This window comes from Erinaceus europaeus, chromosome 14, assembly GCF_950295315.1.
Source record: "Erinaceus europaeus chromosome 14, mEriEur2.1, whole genome shotgun sequence".
NCBI lineage: Eukaryota > Metazoa > Chordata > Mammalia > Eulipotyphla > Erinaceidae > Erinaceus > Erinaceus europaeus.
Genome location: NC_080175.1, coordinates 29,934,256 through 29,952,520, shown reverse-complemented (window position 1 = coordinate 29,952,520; position 18,265 = coordinate 29,934,256). Strand labels below are relative to the sequence as shown.

Here is an 18,265-nt window from a genome sequence, read left to right as displayed (position 1 = left end):
TGGCCCCCCAGCAATATTCTGTAAAATGATTCTTCCCATGGTTTATGTTTTAAAAGAATTTAGAAATTGTCTCATACTTTAGAGATGTATTTGGATCTATTTCAGCACCAGAATCAGCCAGAGCTGATCAGGGAGTAAGCAGCTGAGAAAAAAAATCAAAGGACCCTGTAACCTCCAAGGTCATGCCACCTGGTGTCTTCTTGGCCCTTGACTTGGGCCAGTGCTGGTTCTCTCCTGCCCTGTCACCTTCTCTCACTCTACTTCTGTCTGTCTCTATCATAATGAAAAAAATAATAATGAAAGGGAAACTGGCCATTGGATGCAATAAACTCATCACACAGGCACCGACCCATAGAGAGAACCCCTGTGGTAAAAATAAATAAAAAAATGTTTTTAAAATTTTATAAAATCAAACTTCAAATGACAATTAAATATTTTCTATAGATGTGCTGTCAATACAGTGGGATAGTAGGGTTAACTCTATGTAGGAAATTATTTCTTCCACCAACTAGGTTGTTGAGCCTATGGATCAAAGACCTTGAGGCTGTTTCATTTTCTTCTTTTCTTTTCTTTTCTTTTCTTCTTCTTCTTTTTTTTTTTTTTTTTTTTTTTGCTCCTGTTCTTTTTGGTATCACTGGGGCTTCACTGTCTATGCCAATTTCTTCCACCCACACAAGGACAGAGAGAGGGGAAAGCTCTCAGCACTGCCATCTTCTACAGTGTGGTGAGGCCCAGGCCTGAGCCCAGTTGGTGCACAAAGCAAAGTGGGCAGCTCTCTGTCTCGGCCATCTTGTTGGTCCTGAAGGGTCTTTACTACCTCTATTCTAGCTTTTACCTCATTTTACAACATTTCAACATACAATCCATTCAGTATAAGACAGTTTTCAGATCTTTAAATATCTTTTATTTATTAATGAGAAAGATAGGAGGAGAGAGAGAGAAAGAACCACACATCACTCTGGTACATGTACTGCCAGGGACTGATCTCAGGACCTCATGCCTGAGAGTCCAATGCTTTATCCACTGCACCATCTCCTGGACCACTAGATTTTTTTTAAATGTATCATTCACTTAACTTTCACCACTACGAAAATCTTGTTACTTTATATCCACTTATTTAAAAATTATAGATGAGCATGTTTCCTGGTGCAGAACAGTATATGACAAGACCAGGACAAATGAAACAAAGTCTTTACATTTTTGGAATAAGATATTATTACTATTTATTATTATTATTACTATTATTATTATCTTTATTTACTGGATAGAGACAGCCAGAAATTGAGAGGGTTAGGGTTAACAGAGAGGGAGAGAGATGGAGAGACACCTGCAGCCCTGCTTCACTTGCAAAACTTTCTTCCTGCAGGTGAGGACTGGAGGCTCAAACCCTGGTCCATCAGAGCCATCACAGCCACCCATCCTGTAGCCCAGCCCCTCCCTGGACCATGTCCCCCATGACAGCAGGGCTGCGCTGCAGGTCTGTGGACTGAATGAAAAAGAGGATGCTGACGAACTCTGTTAATAATCAAGACAACTGAAGCCAAGGCAGGTGGAGGACTAAAGGAGCCTTTTATTCAAGCTTGGGCCAGGGGCTCAGATCTTTCTGATAAGTTTGGCACAGGTCCGGGCACAGGCTGGAGAGCAAAACGTGTCTACCTGGGATGTCAGGTGGTAGTACAGTGGGTTAAGCGCAGGTGGCACGAAGCTTAAGTGCCAGTGTAAGGATTCCAGTTCCAGTCCCCGGCTCCCCACCTGGAGGGGAGTCGCTTCACAAGTGATGAAGCAGGTCTGCAGGTGTCTCTCTTTCTCTCCTTTTGTTTTACCTTCCTCTTTCCATTTCTTTCTATACTATCCAACAACGACAACATCAATAACTACAACAATAAAACAACAAGGGCAACGAAAGGGAATAAGTAAATTTTTTTTTTTAAGGATCATCCCAGAAGAAGAGGCTGCAGGTTAAGGGGTGGGACTTGGACCCATTGCTCAGGGTCTGGTTGCTTTGGTTACTGTTATCTTTCCTTCAGAGGTGTGCCTGGGAAAACTTAGCCTCCACATAAGAGACCCAAGTGGGGGGACCCCTCTAGGAGGCAAGAGCTATCAGTGTTACTGAAGTGCTTTCTCAGTAAAGGTTCAGCTCGGCCTTCACCGTCTCCACCTGTCGTCCCTTGCTCACCCCATGAAGGCCAGCCTGCACTACACATCTGCACTGCCTCAGACCTTCCATACTTCTCAACCCTTTATTACAGTTTCAGTTTTTTAGTTTTTTTTTTCTTTTGCCTCGAAGGTTATCACTGGGGCTCGAATCCACTGTTGTTATCACTGTCGTTGAATAGGACAGAGAGAAATGGAGAGAGGAGGGGAAGACAGAGAGGGGAAGAGAAAGATAGACACCTTCAGATATGCTTCACTGCTGTGAAATGACTCCCCTGCAAGTGGGGAGCCCGGGGCTCAAACTGGGATCCTTACGCGGGTCCTTGCACTTTGCACCACCTGTGCTTAACCCGCTGTGCGACTGCCTGACTCCCTGTGTCTCTTCCTCTTGATCTGCTCCCTCCCTTCTTGATTTCTTTCTGTCTCTGTCCAATAAATAAAGATAATAAATTTGTTTAATAATCTTTTTTTGCCTCGAGGGTATTGCTGGGCTTGGGTGCCTGCCCTACAAATCCACTGTTCTGAGATGCTATTTTTTCCCTTTTGTTGTTGGGAAATTGTGAGGATGTGGTAGAGCTTGCCAGGGCTTGACTTGAGGGGACATATACTTAATCATTGTTTTGCCTGAAAGATCCCCACCCATTCCACTCCTTTGGTCTATCTTCTTTCTGCCCTCAAGACCCTCCATGCCCCGAGGGTATTATCATTAATCCTACCAATTAAAACCCTTGCAACAGTTGCTAAGGAAGTTCCTAGCTTTCCAGCCCCCTTTTTCCTTTCTCTGCCTCTTTCATAGCCATTTCCATTCCCGACTTGTCATTTAAGGGTCTACCTTTTAAAAGCCTTGGCTTTCTGATCAATAAAGATTTTGCATTGTCTCACCACCACGTGTCTGTTTTGAGTCATCTCCCTCGAATTGCTGAGTGAGTTGCAGCCCAGGCTGGCTCTGTTTGAGTTTTCTCTCCTCCTCTCTGTCTCCCGACCTCTCTCGATTTCTCTCTGTGTTATCCAACAACACTGACAACAATAACTACAATAATAAAACAATGGCAACAAAAGAGAATAAAATAAATATTTTTTAAAAGAAAAAGAAATAACTTATGTGGGGCAAGGTAGTGGTGCACCTAGTTGAGTGTATTGGTTACACCGAGCAAGGACCTGGGTTTGAGCCTCCAGTCCCCACCAGTGGGGGGAAGGCTTTGGTGAAGGAAGTGGTGAAGCAGTGTTGCAGGTGTCTGTCTGTCTGTATGTCTCTCTCCCTCTCCCTCTACCTCTCTATCACCTCCTTCCCTCCTGATTTCTGGCTGTCTCTATCCAATAAATAAATAAATAAAGATAATGAAAAAGAAATTAAAAAGAAATAATTTATGTGATACGTAATAGTGCTGATATGACTTTGAAATTAGGAGTGAAGTAGTATAAAGGTAATTGTTGTATAGCTTGCTACAACAATGACCTCTTTTTTTTTTTTTAGTAGGAAGCCCGGGGCTCAAACCAGGAACCTTATGCCAGTCTTGAGCTTTGTGCCACGTGGACTTAACCCACTATGCTACCGCCAACTCCCTACATAAGAATTATTTTTAAAAATTTTTAAATATTTACTTATTCCCTTTTGTTGTTCTTGTTGTATTATTGTTGTTGTTATTGATGTCTTTGTTGTCAGATAGGACAGAGAGAAATGGAGAGAGGAGGGGAAGACAGAGAGAGGGAGAGAAAGATAGACACCTGCAGACCTGCTTCACCACTCGTGAAGCGATTCCCTACAGGTGGGGAGCTGGGGACTCAAACTGGGATACTTCCACTGGTCCTTTTGCTTTGTCCCACATGCGCTTAACCCGCTGTGCTACCGCCCAACTCCCAACAGTGACCTCTTAAAGAACTATTGTTAAATTATTACTCACATTGTTACTATTTATTAACTAGAATATTTGATTGGTCAGAATCTCATTCACTCATGTTGATCAAATAGAATGAATAAAGTATTCAAAATGACTGCTATATTCCAAGTAATTAATCTTGATATAGTATATTATTCCTTATCCTTAATATCTGTAATGATAAGTAATATTATTTTATCCTTTATATCATGTCTGGTTACTAAGTAAGAAAACAATAACAAAACCTATTTGGAGAATGGGACATCTTGGTTCCAAGGCATATTTATAGGAATTCTACATCACAGTTTTATATCAAGGAATGACAAGATATTTGTTCTTGCGGATCTCAATTCAGTGGACAACAGCCAGTAGTCAAGATATAATTTGAGAGTTTCTCCACTCTCATATTGATTTTGAGAACTCTGCCAAGGTCATCTCTCTGTTAGGGCAATATCATGTGAATGGAAAGAATCATAGGCTCTCCTCCTTCTCAGGACCACATCACTGTGCAGAGGATGAGGTTTAAACCCAGTTTCCTGTCCTTGCTAACCCAAAGAACCATCAAGTGGCTATCTCAGTTCTACTGGCAGGTGCTGATTGTCTTCCTAGTGCTTTCTGACAGATGAGAGAAAGCTGTGAAGGTTGTGCTCCATCACTCCCCTCAGCCAATCTTTGACACAGCTGGGTCTCATTCCCTGCAAGTCAACGTTGTAATTACTACATTCTCTCTCTCTCTCTCTCTCTCTCTCTCTCTCTCTCTTTCTCTCTCTCCTCTCTCATAAGCTTTGTAACTTGTGCACACACACAGGTGCCCTAGGAGCATATTTCCACTTGAGCTCAGGAGTATTTTCATTTTTTCTGGGAAAGTATCACTTCAACTTGACTCTAGAAAGTGTTTGAGTGTAAAACACTGTATGTGTGGATGCCTGCTGTGGATTTGCCTCAAAATATGCAAGGATTATTGTGAAATTACTTTTCAATGTTCACTGTACAAGTTATACATGTGCTTAAAACTTATAGTGAGGAGCTGTGCAGTAGTGCAGCACATGGCACAAAGCACAAGGACCAGTGTAAGGATCCAGATTCAAGCCCCCAGCTCCCCACCTGCAGAGCGGTCACCTCGCAAGTAGAGAAGCAGGTCTGCAGGTGTCTATCTTTCTCATAACCCCTCTGACTTCCACTCCTCTCTCAATTTCTCTCAGTCCTATCCAACAACAACAACAGCTAGGACAATAATAACAACTACAACAAGCACAACAACAAGGGCAACACAATGGGAAAAATGGCCTCCAGTAGTGCAGGCACCGAGCTCCAGCAATAACCCTGGAGGCAAATATATATATATATTTATATAGTGTGTGTGTGTGTGTGTGTGTGTGTGTGTGTGTGTAAGTTGCTCTACTCTCCTGGGGATTTGAACCTCTTGCCTCTAGCTTGTCAGGAAACACCTCTCCCACCAGGCCACTCTGCTAGCACTGCAGGCAGCTGCTAACTCTCTATCAATTGCTCTCTAACAGATGAGAGAGAGAGCTGGGAAGCAGTGCCACCCTTAATCAAATACTGACTGAGAGGCTAGTCTATGTCTCCATTATGATTCTGTGTCAGGAGCTCCTGCTCTCATCACACAACATCCATCACAGTGACTACAAGCTGAGGCTACTCCGTGCTGTGTGCTTTGATTCCTTGAAAAATGCCATTTAGAGCTTCTGAAACAGACTTTTGATTATATTAAGAAGACATCTACCTTCAAAATGTAAAAAAAAAAAAGCACTGTGCATATACATATTTGACTAAGCCATTTTGAATTATTTATAAAGAATAGATCCTTTAAATTCTTCAATATTGGGGGTTCAGTTGGTGGTACACCTGGTTAAGTGCACACATTACAGTGTGTAGGGACCTGGGTTCGAGCCCCCATTCCCAACCTGCAGGGGGAAATCTTCATGAGTGGTGAAGCAGAGCTACAGGTGTCTCTCTGTCTCTTTCAAATTTTGTCTCCCGTTCTCTCTCGATTGCTCTATGTTCTATCACATGAAAATAAAGTTAAAAATAATAACTGTAAAATAATAATCATAAATACCTATGGAGCTGGGAAGATAGCATAATGGTTATGCAAACAACCTTCATGCCTGTAGCCCAAGGTCCCAGGTTCAATTCCCCACATCACTGTAAGCTGAGGAGTGCTCTGGTAAAATAGGTTTTTAAAATCCTTTCACAAGAAAAGGGGGAGGGGAGTTAACACAGCATAATGGTTTAACAAAGAGGCTCTCATGCCTGAGGCTCGAAAGTCCCAGGTTTAATCCAATCCACCACTGGTATTGAGGGTGGGGGAATGGAGATGGGGGAGGGAGCAAGAGAGAATGGAAAAGAGTGTGTGGGGATAAGATAGCATAATGGCTATGCAAACAGACAATCATTCCTGAGACTAACAAGGCCCTAGGTTCAATTCCCTGCATCACCATAAGCCAGAAGTGAGCAAGGTTCTGGAAGAAGATGAAAAAGAAGCTAGGGGGAAGAAAAGTTAAATACCTGTGGAAAGAAGCTAATGAACACTTGATCTGGACTATCTGGGGACACAGCCTTTTACTATGTCTGTGTGTAGGAATTCACTTCATGTGGAGGCTGGAATAGTGGTGGGCGTGCTTGAGGTTATTATATGAAGGGACTGACTCTTTGGAAAAGCAAATGAGTTCATCTCTTGGGGGACAGGGGCTGAGGTGGGTAAGATTGTTGGCATGTCTTGACCAAAGATGCTGAGCAGTCTCCTGAATCATTGACTGCATTCTGGCTCCATCATGTGGTTAAATAGTGAATAGCACCCTTTAAAGTTATTCGGGATTTTTTGTTTGTTTGTATTTAGGTGTTTTTTTTTTTCTTTGTTGTCGTTGTTTGTTTATTTTTTCCACTTGATTTTCTAGGACATTGGGAAATTAGGAGGGTAAGACAACAACAACAAGACAACAAATAACCCCATCCAAAAATGGGGGGAGGACTTGGACAGAATATTCACCACAGAAGAGATCCAAAAGGCTAAGAAACACATGAAAAAATGCTCCAAGTCTCTGATTGTCAGAGAAATGCAAATAAAGACAACAATGAGATGCCACTTCACTCCTGTGAGAATGGCATACATCAGAAAAGGTAACAGCAGCAAATGCTGGAGAGGGTGTAAGGTCAAAGGAACCCTCCTACACTGCTGGTGGGAATGTAAATTGGCCCAGCCTCTGTGGTGAATAGTCTGGAGAACTCTCATAAGGCTAGAAATGGACCTACCCTATGATCCTGCAATTCTTCTCCTGGGGATACATCCTAAGGAACCCAACATACCCATGCAAAAAGATCTGTGTACACATATGTTCTTGGCAGCTCAATTTGCAATAGCCAAAACCTGGAAGCAACCCAGGTGTCCAACAACAGATGAGTGGCTGAGCAAGTTGTGCTATATATATTACCCAGCTATAAAAAATGCTGACCTCACCATTTTCAGCCAATCTTGGATGGAGCATGAAAAATTCATGTTAAGTGAAATAAGTCAGAAAGAGTAGGATGAATATGGGATGATATCACTGTCACGCAGAAGTTGAAAAACAAGATCAGAAAAGAAAACACAAGTAGAACCTGAACCGGAATTGGCGTATTGCACCAAAGTAAAAGACTCTGGGTGGGTGGGGGGGAGAATACACATGCAAGAAGGATGACAGAGGACCTAGTGGGGGTTGTATTGTTATATGGAAAACTGGAAAATGTCATGCATGTACAAACTATAGTATTTACTAATGAATGTAAAACATTAATTCCCCAATAAGGAAATTTTAAAAAATAATAAAACGAGAAAGAAATAGATGTGAAAAAACAAAGAACAGAAGCCCTGGAAGCAAAAGAAAATAAGAGAAAGAAAAGAGGGAGTCGGGTGGTAGCACAGTGGGTGAAGCGCGGGTGTCTGTCTTTCTGTCCCTCCCCCGTCTTCCCCTCCTCTCTCCATTTCTCTCTGTCCTATCCAACAATGAGAACACCAATAACAACAACAATAACTACAACAATAAAACAAGGGCAACAATAGGGAAGAAATAAACATTAAGAAAAAAGAAAAAAGTAAAAAAGAAAAATTCTGCAGGAGCAGTGGAATCACTCAGGTATGAAACCCTACAGGCAATAAATAAATAAAGTAGTTCTTATATTAATAAAAATGGGTGGGTTCGAGGCCCCAAGCTCCCCACCTACAGGGGGGTCGCTTCACAAGTGGTCTGCAGGTGTCTACCTTTCTCTTCCCCCCTTTTTCTTCCCCTCCTCTCTCCATTTCTCTCTGTCCTATCTAACAACAATCGCATCAATTAACTACAACAATAAAACAGCAAGGGCAACAAAAGGGAATAAATAAATAAATATTTTAGAAAATGTGTGGGTCCTTCCACACTGTACCATGTGTGTTCTACTGGGTGTACCACCACCCTGTGTCCTTTGCCCTCTTTTCAGTATCAGACACAGAGAGAAAGTGAGACGCCAAGCACTGCTTTATCACTCATAGCCTGTGCGTGGTGCTCCTATGGGAGTCCTGGCACATGGTCAGGTGCAGGCTGAACCAGATGAGCTGTCTCCCAGCCCCTTGTGTCTCTTGAGGCTTCCTGGATCATTTCTCTGTTGTGTTGGATGTCACCTGGTTGTTTAGCTGGACTGCAATTTGTTTTGTTCAGTGACCCTGCCGAGCTCAGCAGGAACTTTATCCAGGTGCTCTGGCTTCCCTGGTGCCCACAGCACAGCACAGCACAGCACAGCACAGCACAGCACAGCACAGGAAAGGACAGCACAGCACAGCACAACACAGCACAACACAGCACAGCACCACACAGCATGCCAGCCAGGCCAGGTGAGTCATGCCCCTATCATCCCTTGTCACCAACACTGGGAGAAAGAGTTGATTTCATTCAGGGGATCCCACAGGGCCTAACCCGCAAATGTGATGCTCACTGGGCCTGGCAGGCAGGAGACACACAAAGCCACTCTCTGAAGAGCCTCTCTGAAGAGCAAGATATCAGTGTCACTGTGCTGATGTCACTGTCTGTGCCCTGCCCCCCAAGCCTGATTTGATTATATGGCGGCCCCTCCCTCTTAGCCAAGTCATCAGGAGTGGGGGTGGGCACATGTCACTAGGTCCTCTAGACTCCCTACCCCACAGGGGGCCCCATTGGAGAGGACTCTGCTCTGGTGGAGACACTGAGTGAGTGCTGTGACTGGATTTGCATGTTACACGGGACTCTAGTGATGAGCCCTAGTGATGTGTTGCATCCAGGTTCCTGCCTGCTTGACCACTGGCTCTTGTGGAAGGGTCTGGAATGGAGTGAGCAACAGTGAGTGTGAAAGGGGGGAGAGAGGGAGCATTCAGGAGAAATGACAAACTACCCATCAGATAAACACACCTGTAGAGGAGCCTCTTGTGTTGTCCTTTATTTTTCATTATTGAAAAAGCAAATATGTTACAAAACATTATCATTTGTTATGGAATTCATCATATATATGTTGTTTATTTTTTTAATTAATGTAATAAAAATTCACTTTATAAAATAATACAAAAGGGAAGGTGGGCGTAGGAATCCAGTGCTTCTGGCTCCCCAGGGAGGGTTGGCTGGCACCCCCCCCCCATCGTACTGGGGTCTCAGGGTCTCAGAATCTTGGGTTCTGCCTGAGGCCACAGTCTGGCTGGGCCTCTCTTAGGCAGTGAGTGAGCTGCAGCAAAGGCTGCTGGGAGAAGGAGTCTGGCTGCAGTGCTGGAGCGCTGGGCCTGGTGTCCTGGTATGGTCAGGGGCAGCTGGACTGGTGTCTTTCTCAGGGAGGCCCCTAGTTCCCACTGCTCAGCATCCCCAGTAGCTTGCTGGGCTCCAGGCCCTATTACTGGGCCACACTCGGCACATCAAAGCCCATGCGCCTCAGGAACTGGGCCATGTTCACCTCCTGCCCTGTGAACTGGTTGCGGATGGTGGGGCAGGTAGGGTTGCAGTGAGGCCAGGGGCAGCTATCCACCAGGTGGATGGGGCAGCCTTTCAGGGGGGCTTTGCTGGCATTATGGCTCCTATGCAGGCTCCTGTCCCAGCAGTGCAGCGCCTGGGGTAGGGACGTACCGTTCACCTGGACTTCTGTCCACTGGCTGCAGACAGAAAACCAGCAGGGGTCAAAGTTCAGGCAGGGTGCAGCCAGAGATGGCCTGAACTAAATGAGTAAATGGCTTCAGCAGCTTTAGAAAGGTCAAGTAGCTGGGCAGCCTGAGGTCTGGGGGAGGGGTGTTTGGGCATCTCATGTGAGGAATGATGAGGGATGATGCCCTAGAGACCCGGGAACACTGACCTTCGGATGATGACCTCATGTGAGAAGCAGGCAGGGGCAAAGCTGGCCCTGGAAGGAAGGAGAGGGATACCCATGAGTCAGTCCCAGTCCCACAGTCCACCTCGGCCTGCCCCCACTCCTCCCTTGGGGGCAAGGCCTCCACCTGACTCTCAGTCCCTTCCTGTCACCGGGTTTCATCCCTAGCAGCACACGTCTCTGCCACCCTCCTCCCTTCTGCCTCGAGACCTCATTTATTTATTTATTTAGAGAATCAGAACACCACTCAACCCTGGCATAAGGTGGTGCTGGGGATTGAACCAGTAGCTTTGGGGGCCTCAGACACACAAGGTCTGTGCTCTAAGAGGCTGAGCAGTCTCCTCAGTCCTGTAGTTTGCTTTATAGGGAAGTTTCAGGTTCTTAGAAAAATTGAAGTATAACCCCTGTCCCCACAGATGGGACACTGGTCACAGGGTGACCTGCACATGACACATGTTGTCCAGAGTGCACCAGGAACATGAGAGTCTCACTGTTTCCCCTTCTATCAGTTTGGACAAATAGCAATCAGAACAGTCCCGCGCCCCTAGGATCCCTGTTCATCCCTCCTCCCCAAATCCCTGGAATCCCCAGATCTGTTTCCACAGCTCTGTCTTTTGCAGAATGTCCTGTCGTTGGGACCATGCAGTGTGTGGCCTTCCCAGATGGGAATCCTCTTTATTCTGGCTGCTTTTCAGTGCTGCACAGTTTCCCTTGATGTGGGGGAGATCAGTGTACTCCCACCCATGGCAGGCTCCTGGCTGCTCCCCTTTCTAAGTCCCCTTTAGGCGAAGTGCTCCCCACCATGTTGAGAAGGGTGCGAGGTTCCCCACAACTCACGACACATTCTGGAGTGTGTGTCTCAGCTCTCCGGCTAGGTTCTGGACGTAGAGCCTCTGGTCCTCCTGCATTGGCTGGCCAGTGAGGTACGCGTTATCCACTATCAACTGGGCCTGGTCGAACAGCCACTGCACCACGAACAGCGGGCCTGGGGAGAGCAGGGGCTTGGTCCCTGAGGTGTCCACCCTTTCTGAGAGGTACTCTGCCCTCCACACCCCCCGAGCTGGCCTGGTCCCCACAAGCCACACTCTGGCCTAGATCACAGGGACCTGAAAGCTCCCTAGAGTTTGGGGCTTGGAGGGGTGGTGGTGGGCCCTAGGGTGCAGCTCCAGGGGGTGCAGTGCTCTCTAGCACCCCAGTGAGGCAAACAGAGCTAGTCACCCTGCTCTGGTGGACACGGACCTAAGCCGACCTCTGAGGTGCTGTCTTGGGTAATAGATGTTGGAGGGGTGGTAAAAGGCGGACCCCACAGCCCCACTCACTGCTCACTGTTGGGTAGACTTTGTAGCCAAAGAAACAGTTCCATTCCTCGCCTTCCTTGAACTGACGCTGGCAGGGCTCTGGGACCAGCCCTTTCCAGTACCTGGGTCACATGCTGCAGGTCAGGCGGCGCCCCAGGCCACACAGCAGAGCGGGCACGCCCACCCAACTCAGGTCCCGCCCACTCGGCGCAGATGCCAGCGCAGACCACGCCCAGTCCGCTTAAGCCCCGCCCAACCAACAACAAGTAGGGCTCAGTCCACAATGGGTCCCGCCCACGCACTTGATTCCCCGCTGGATGACCTCCTTGGGTGCGCAGGTGCGAGTGTTGAAGCAGTCGGTGTGGCGATACTGCTTGTTATCCAGGAACCAGCCCGAGTCGACCAAACCCCGCACCTGGATGGCCGGGTAGCCCAGCTCCTCCAGCTGCTTGGCCACCCGGTCCACATTCAGCAGCACACCAGTGCCTCCCGCGCTGTGGGGAGACAGGGTGTGAGGCTGGGGTGGGGACGCGAGGCGGGGTGACTGGGAGAGGAGAGCTCCCCACATCCACAGTCCTGTACAACGCAGAGAGGGGGCTGCAGAGCAGAGGCCCAGGACAACTGGTCTTTCCCTCCATACCTCCTTCTCTTCCTCTCTCTGGCTTTCTGCCTCAGTTTCCCTATAGACAGTTGATTTGAATGGGTGGCCCAGGTCTCTTGAGCTCCCCACTTGTTGGGTTCCCAGGCCTTGGAGAAGGAACCCTGGTCCCCATGCAACCCACAACCAACTTCCTGGGTCACAAATCAGGCCTTCCTTCTATCACATTATCTGGGGGGATCCTCTGAAGTGAAATCACCAGCTGCCCAGGAATGCCCATTCTCTTGCACCTACCCCAGCTAGGCAGTGTCACACCCCTGGGGCCTGTAGGGCCCCAGCTCCCCTTCCCTTCTACCCAGTGTCTACCCCCTAGCCTGCTTCTGTGTCCTCCCACCCCCTGCCAAGCTCACCTGCTTCCTGCCAGCAGCAGCACCTTGCCCCCTGCCAACCCCCTGTCCAGGAGCTCCCGAACCACCTCCTGGATGATGAGGGTACCCATGAAGGCATAATCATCTGTGGGGAGAAAGAAGGTGGCTGCCGGTGGACTGGGCAGGGCAGGCCCACAGCCAGCCCTGGAGCAGGGAGCCCTGGAGCCAGCTCTCACTGAGGGCATCTGGAGGTGGGGGGTGGTGGTGGTGGCACTAGCGACAGCCAAGAAGGAGGTGGCTGATGCATACCAGGCCACACTGAGACCCCACCCAGGGAGCTTGGAGGAGTGAGGGGGCCTCCCCCTCCCTCAGGGTCAGCCTGTCAAGGGATGGAGGGGGTGTAGAGACTGGAGGTCTTTATCTTCCCAGGAGCCCTGCCTGGCCCAGGCACTCACTCTTTTTAGTCTTGGGGGAAGCGCCACTCCATACATCACTGGAGCAGTAGGGGATGAAACTGCAGCAGAAGGACAGAGAGACACAGGTACAGTGTGAGCTGCTGCCCCCCTCCCTGGGAGGAAGGAAGCCCTCCCCAAGAACCTTCTCCCAGAAGTGACCCCCAAAAGGAAGAGCCTTTAAGAATATCCCCCCTGCTCATGCTTACACCATGTTGGCATTCCACCAGTGGGGGTTCTCCTCTGGAAGGGAGGACAGAATCCCGGTGCCTGTGGGGGGACACAGGTGATGGGGCTGCTTGCTGGGCGTGTGTGCGTGTGTGTCTGTGTGTGTGTGGGGGGTGGCCACCCGAGAGCACATGTGTCTCTGTGTGCAGGGATTTCTCTACAGCCCGGTGTGGCTCCAGCAATGGAGGCAGCCGAAAGCACGTAGGGATGGACACATGAAGTCACCATGCTCAAGATGCCCAAGCTGTGACAGCTAGGTGAACCCTGGGAGGTTGGGATAAGAGTGCCAGGGCCATGGATGGGTGGCCTCTGGGAAGTTCAAGAACTGGACTGGGGAGAAGGACACTGAGCAGCTTCCAGGATTGGGGATGTAGAGTCCCAAGAGTTGTGCCCCTGGCCCAGGTGGGTCTGTCTCCCCCGCCCACCCAGTCTGTTCACCTATGCGGGTGCGCGGCCAGTCCTTGGAGCTCATGAGGTGCGGCGTTGCGCTGTGTCTCAACTCGCAGGTGTCGCGGTTGAAGCAGTACCAGCCTCCTGTACAGACAGTCCTGTGCTTAGGCCTGGCGGCCTGCAGAGTCCGCCCTCCCGCGGTTCGGCCTGGGGAGGTGGTGGGCAGGGGCGGGGGCGGGGGCGGGGGTGGGACGAACCTTCCAAAAAGATCAGCCAACGTCCACTGCCTTTGGACTCCTTCAGGTAGTAGCTGCAAGGGCGCGAGGCGGCGCGGCGTCAGCGGGGTTCAGGGTCGCCCCCATCCCACCCAGAGCCTTCACTCGGGTGTGGAGGGGTAGGGGGCCCCCGGCAGAGAGGGGGCATCATTCCACCTGTCACCTCAAGCGTGTGGCCACACGAGGGCGCCAGCGGACAGGCAGCGCGTCTGTCCCAGCGAAAGGGCACAACCCCGGGTGGGGGCGCTGGAAGGGCGGGGAAGGGCGCGAGGGGCTGCGTGGTCCGTGGAAAATCTCCACGGGCCGCAAGGCCCGAACCCCCCATGACCTCCGCGCGGGCAGCCAGTCGGGGGTCCCAGGGTTCCTGGAAGGGGGGTTGGGGGGGGGCTTCGCGCTCAGAGAATAGCAGGACCCCGGTAAAGGTGGGGGCGTGCGGGGACACACAGAGCAGGGTTGGACCTGCCCATCGAGGTCTGAAGAGTGTCCGCAGGCTGTGCAGTCACCTAGGGCCTCAGCTACCCATCCTTCCCAGCCTGCGTCCCCAACAGATGGAGGGCACTGTGCCACCTGAGCCTCCTCTGCGCTCCACCCCTCTCTCCTGGTCAGGCAGCAGGGCAGTAGCGGCTACAGGGGACTGCAGTGTGTGTATATGGGAAGGGGGGTCCCACAAGACTCCACGCCCCCCTCGCCTCACCCCCTCCTGCTGGGGTCAGGGTCACTCACCCAGGGACCGAAGGCCATGAGCAGGCTGTGCATCAGTGACCTTGGGGTCAGTCCCGGGGTCAACTGGGGACCAGCTCTTCTAGCGCCGCCCCGTCTACCTTGGGGCGCCAGTATTCCCCGTCCCCCCCCCCCCCCCCAGACTGACTGGACTCCTTTCTGCTAAGGCGCGAGCCACCCGGGACAGTCAGAGAGGGTGCGGACGCCCCGCAGCCCGAGGGGCCGGCCGGGAGCCTGGAGGGGGCGCGCCAGGGCCTTACCCTGCCGGGCTGCCATCGTTACAGGTGACCGACTTGTTGAGCAGGAGATGCAGGTGCAGATCTTCGCTGGGCTGCTGTGAGGCGCAGGGGTACAGGGCTTGCGCCAGGCTCTGAATCTGCTCCATGAAGCTCTCCGTGTTGCCCTCCAAGGCTGTAAGGTCCAGAGGGAAGCTCTCCACCGCTTGCCTGTCGTCCGCCACCCGCTCTGCCCACGGCCGGTGCGGCTGCTGGCCTAGGCGCTGCCAGGTCATCTGGGCTTCGCAGTCCCCAGCCCAGTACAGCAAGCCCAGCAGCAGCAACGCATTCACTTCAGGACCCATGGCCGCAGTGCTTGCACCCGTGGCCACCTGAGGAGAGTGAGCAGCAGTGAGGTGGTGGCAGGCCCTGGGGAGCCTGAGTTCCGGGGCGGAGGTGGGGGTTGTGGGGGGAGGCGCTTGCCCGCTGTCGCCATGGAGCCTGCTGCGGGATGCGTGGGAGGTGGGACATCGAGGCTCTACCCAGGCGCCTTTGGCCTGCGCTGCTGAGCAGGGCGTGGGGGTAGCCCGGCTGGTGCGCTGCCTCCCGCCCTCGCCAGTGAATCGCGGGGACGAAGCCTCGGGGGTGCTCACGGGGGGCAGGGGCGCATGGGTGCCAGCACTTTACGTGTGCCACCGTCGCCGCTGCTTCCCAGGCTAGCAGAGGGGGAGGGGGCCGCGCTCGCTCTTTTCTTGGCCTAGGCATCGCCTTTTCTTCCCAAACCACATGCCTGACAGAGGGGCCTGGATTATTCCCCGTGGCCACTGGAGGCGCTACCAGCCTGGCTCCGTGGGGGGCAGCACAGCCCGAAGGCCCCCACCAGTTCATTCACAGTGGCCAGCTTGGCGCCGCCAACCCTGTCTCCCGAGCTGCTATCAGGGTCGCGGGGTGATGGGGGGCGTCTGGCCCCCCCTGTGTGTGGCCACCCCAGGGTGCGAGCGCTCACCTGAGCCCCCGGCCCGGTCGCCCAGCACACTGGCTGCCCCTAGCCCAGACCTCACCTTGGTTGGACTGGGATGCTGTCTCCGGAGTCTCTGCTCTGCGCGCTGGTCCACCCGGCTCGGGAGCGCTCCCTCTCTGGTGATGGCCAAGAGACTCTGGGACTTTTATTCAGTGAGGCCCTGGATCAAGAGATGGCGGACACAGGAATCTGTGCCCAGGAGGAGCTAACAGGTGTGGCGCAAGGCCCAGGCTCCCTGGGCGACATGGGGGAGGTACCGGGCGCCCCAGGCTCTAGACGGAGCCTTCCAGGACCGCTACAGGAGGAGGACCTGGGGCGACCAGTGGGCCTGCACCTCTGTGGGGTCTTGGACCCTCCCCAAGGGGGCCTGGAGGCGGTAGCTGGCGTGACCCATGCGGGCACACCCCTCACCCCCTACCCCCTGGGAATTCTCCCTGCCTCTGTGGTGGCTGGGACAGGGCCTGGATTTACCTCTCTGCATCTCCTTACTCTTCCAGGCAGCCTTCCCGGGGACGGAGCAAGACTTTCTGGTAGAAATCCAAGTGAGGAGAACAGGTGTTTGCCTAATTCTCTACCTGGGAGTCAGGGAGGCAAAAAAAGAAAAATGTTTGCTAACCCTCATCCCCAGAGCACAATCCAGACCTCTTCCTGCCAACCCTTCATGTGTGTCCATGGGCAGCGAGACACCCATTCCAAGTCAGAATGCATGCCTGGCCTTTGGGGACCAGTTCAGACCAAGGACAGGACTTCCAACTCCGTTTCCCTAATTCAGGCATCCAGGGAGCAATGTCCCCCAGGAAGCCATCTGCCTGGGCTCCTAAGTCCAGTCCTACCGACCTATGTGCAGGGCTGCAGGTTCCCTGCCTCTCTTTGTCCCCTTTGTCCCACTATCCACAGAAAGCCCACTGTCCTGCACACATAGCAGGTGACACAGTGGGGCACCCAACTGGGGCCATGGAGCACTGTGGTGCCAAGCATTTGAGGGTGCCAGGTGTTGCCAGTGTGTCAGTGGTCGAGATCCTCAGGTCCTCCCATTATCCTGATGAGGACAACTGAGGCATGGAGAAGCCAGAAGTAGAGCCAGGGATGACCTCCCAGCATGTGGAAATCCATACGGCAGCCCCCCACACACCTGTCCCATTGTTGAGTCAATTCAATGGTCATGGTTAGTGTGGGACTAAGGAAGTGTCATAGTGGACAAAGTGCTAGGTTTTCAAGTATGAGATCCTAAGTTTGATCCCTGATATCACATCTGTCAGAGTGATGCTCTGGTTCTTTGTCGCCCCACATTTCATTAATAAGTAAGCCTTGGGCCTGTGAAATAGCTCACTTGGATAGTGCACTGCTTTGTCATGTGCAATGAAGTTCAAACATATCTCTCTCTGTGCTAAAGGATGCTTTGGTGCTGTGGTCTCTCTCTCTCTCTCTCTGTGTCTGCTTCTCTCTCTCATTTTTTCTTTTTTCCTTTAAAAATTTTTATTTTTAAAAATGAAACATTGACAAAACCATAATATAAGAGGGGTACAACTTCGCATAGTTCTCACCACCAGACGTCTGTATCTCATCCCCTCCCCTGATAGCTTTCCTATTCTTTCACCCTCTGAGAGTTTGGGCCCAAGATCATTGTGTGTCTTTTCCTTTTTTGAAAGCACTGCTCAGCTCTGGCTTATGGTGGTGTAGGGGGATTGAAGCTGGGTCTCTGGTGCCTCGGCATGGAAATCTTTCCCATAACCATTATGCTATCTCTACTGGCCTCTGCCTCTACTAACAAACAAAAGAAAACACATTTTGGGGGCGCAGGAGGTGACACAGTGGATGAAGGAATGTTGTATGCTTTACATTGATTTGTTCTAGCCCTCCCCCGCCAAGAGAATTGGATCAGTCCTGGTAATTTCGCGGGCCGCTTGGCCCCGCCCCGATTAACCCCGCCAGGGTGCCAGAGTTTCAGAGTTCGAGAGTAAGAGAGAGTTCCAGAGTTCCAGAGTTCCAGAGTTGGAGAGTGGCAGAGTTAGACAGAGTGCTTGCGCTGCCGCAAAGAGACAGCAGAGTTCTGTTTGGTGATTAGTTTGTTTTAGTTTATGAATCATTGTTCCTGAATAAAGAAATACAGCTTCCCTGCCCAGCCGTATGTCTCTGGTAGTCTCTGTTACCTGCCCGTGAAGCTAGCCTGGCCAGCTAGAGCTTCCGAATTTTAACAACAGAGGAAGATGTCTTGGACTCTCAAATATGAGGTCCAAAGTTCAACCTCCGGTTTCCCATGTGCCTAAAGGATGCTCTAGTTCTCTTTCTTTTTTTTTTTTAAGATCTTTTTTTTTTTT

At 50.8% G+C, this 18,265-nt stretch overlaps 1 protein-coding gene across 1 annotated transcript; it reads right to left on the bottom strand.

Moving 5' to 3' along the window:
• Nucleotides 1–9,583: 9,583 nt before the first annotated feature.
• LOC132532654 (palmitoleoyl-protein carboxylesterase NOTUM-like) lies at nucleotides 9,584–15,291 on the bottom strand. The gene is made up of 11 exons (XM_060170967.1): nucleotides 14,972–15,291; nucleotides 13,974–14,026; nucleotides 13,765–13,860; nucleotides 13,308–13,368; nucleotides 13,102–13,160; nucleotides 12,689–12,791; nucleotides 11,983–12,174; nucleotides 11,702–11,802; nucleotides 11,220–11,367; nucleotides 10,368–10,415; nucleotides 9,584–10,170 (listed from the first exon to the last, which is right to left on the bottom strand). Exons 1-11 carry the CDS (start codon nucleotides 15,289–15,291, stop codon nucleotides 9,915–9,917), a joined length of 1,437 nt encoding a protein of 478 aa, XP_060026950.1. The 3' UTR covers nucleotides 9,584–9,914.
• Nucleotides 15,292–18,265: the final 2,974 nt, after the last annotated feature.

What these genes read in the sequence shown, in the direction of transcription:
- LOC132532654 (XM_060170967.1), bottom strand. Translation starts at nt 15,291, where the DNA reads ATGGGTCCTGAAGTGAATGCGTTGCTGCTGCTGGGCTTGCTGTACTGG. An exon ending in GTCATCCAGCGGGGAATCAA is followed by an intron (nt 11,803 to 11,982) that starts GTGCGTGGGCGG and finishes CATGTGACCCAG; the next exon opens with GTACTGGAAAGGGCTGGTCC. An exon ending in CATGAGGTCATCATCCGAAG is followed by an intron (nt 10,171 to 10,367) that starts GTCAGTGTTCCC and finishes TTCTGTCTGCAG; the next exon opens with CCAGTGGACAGAAGTCCAGG.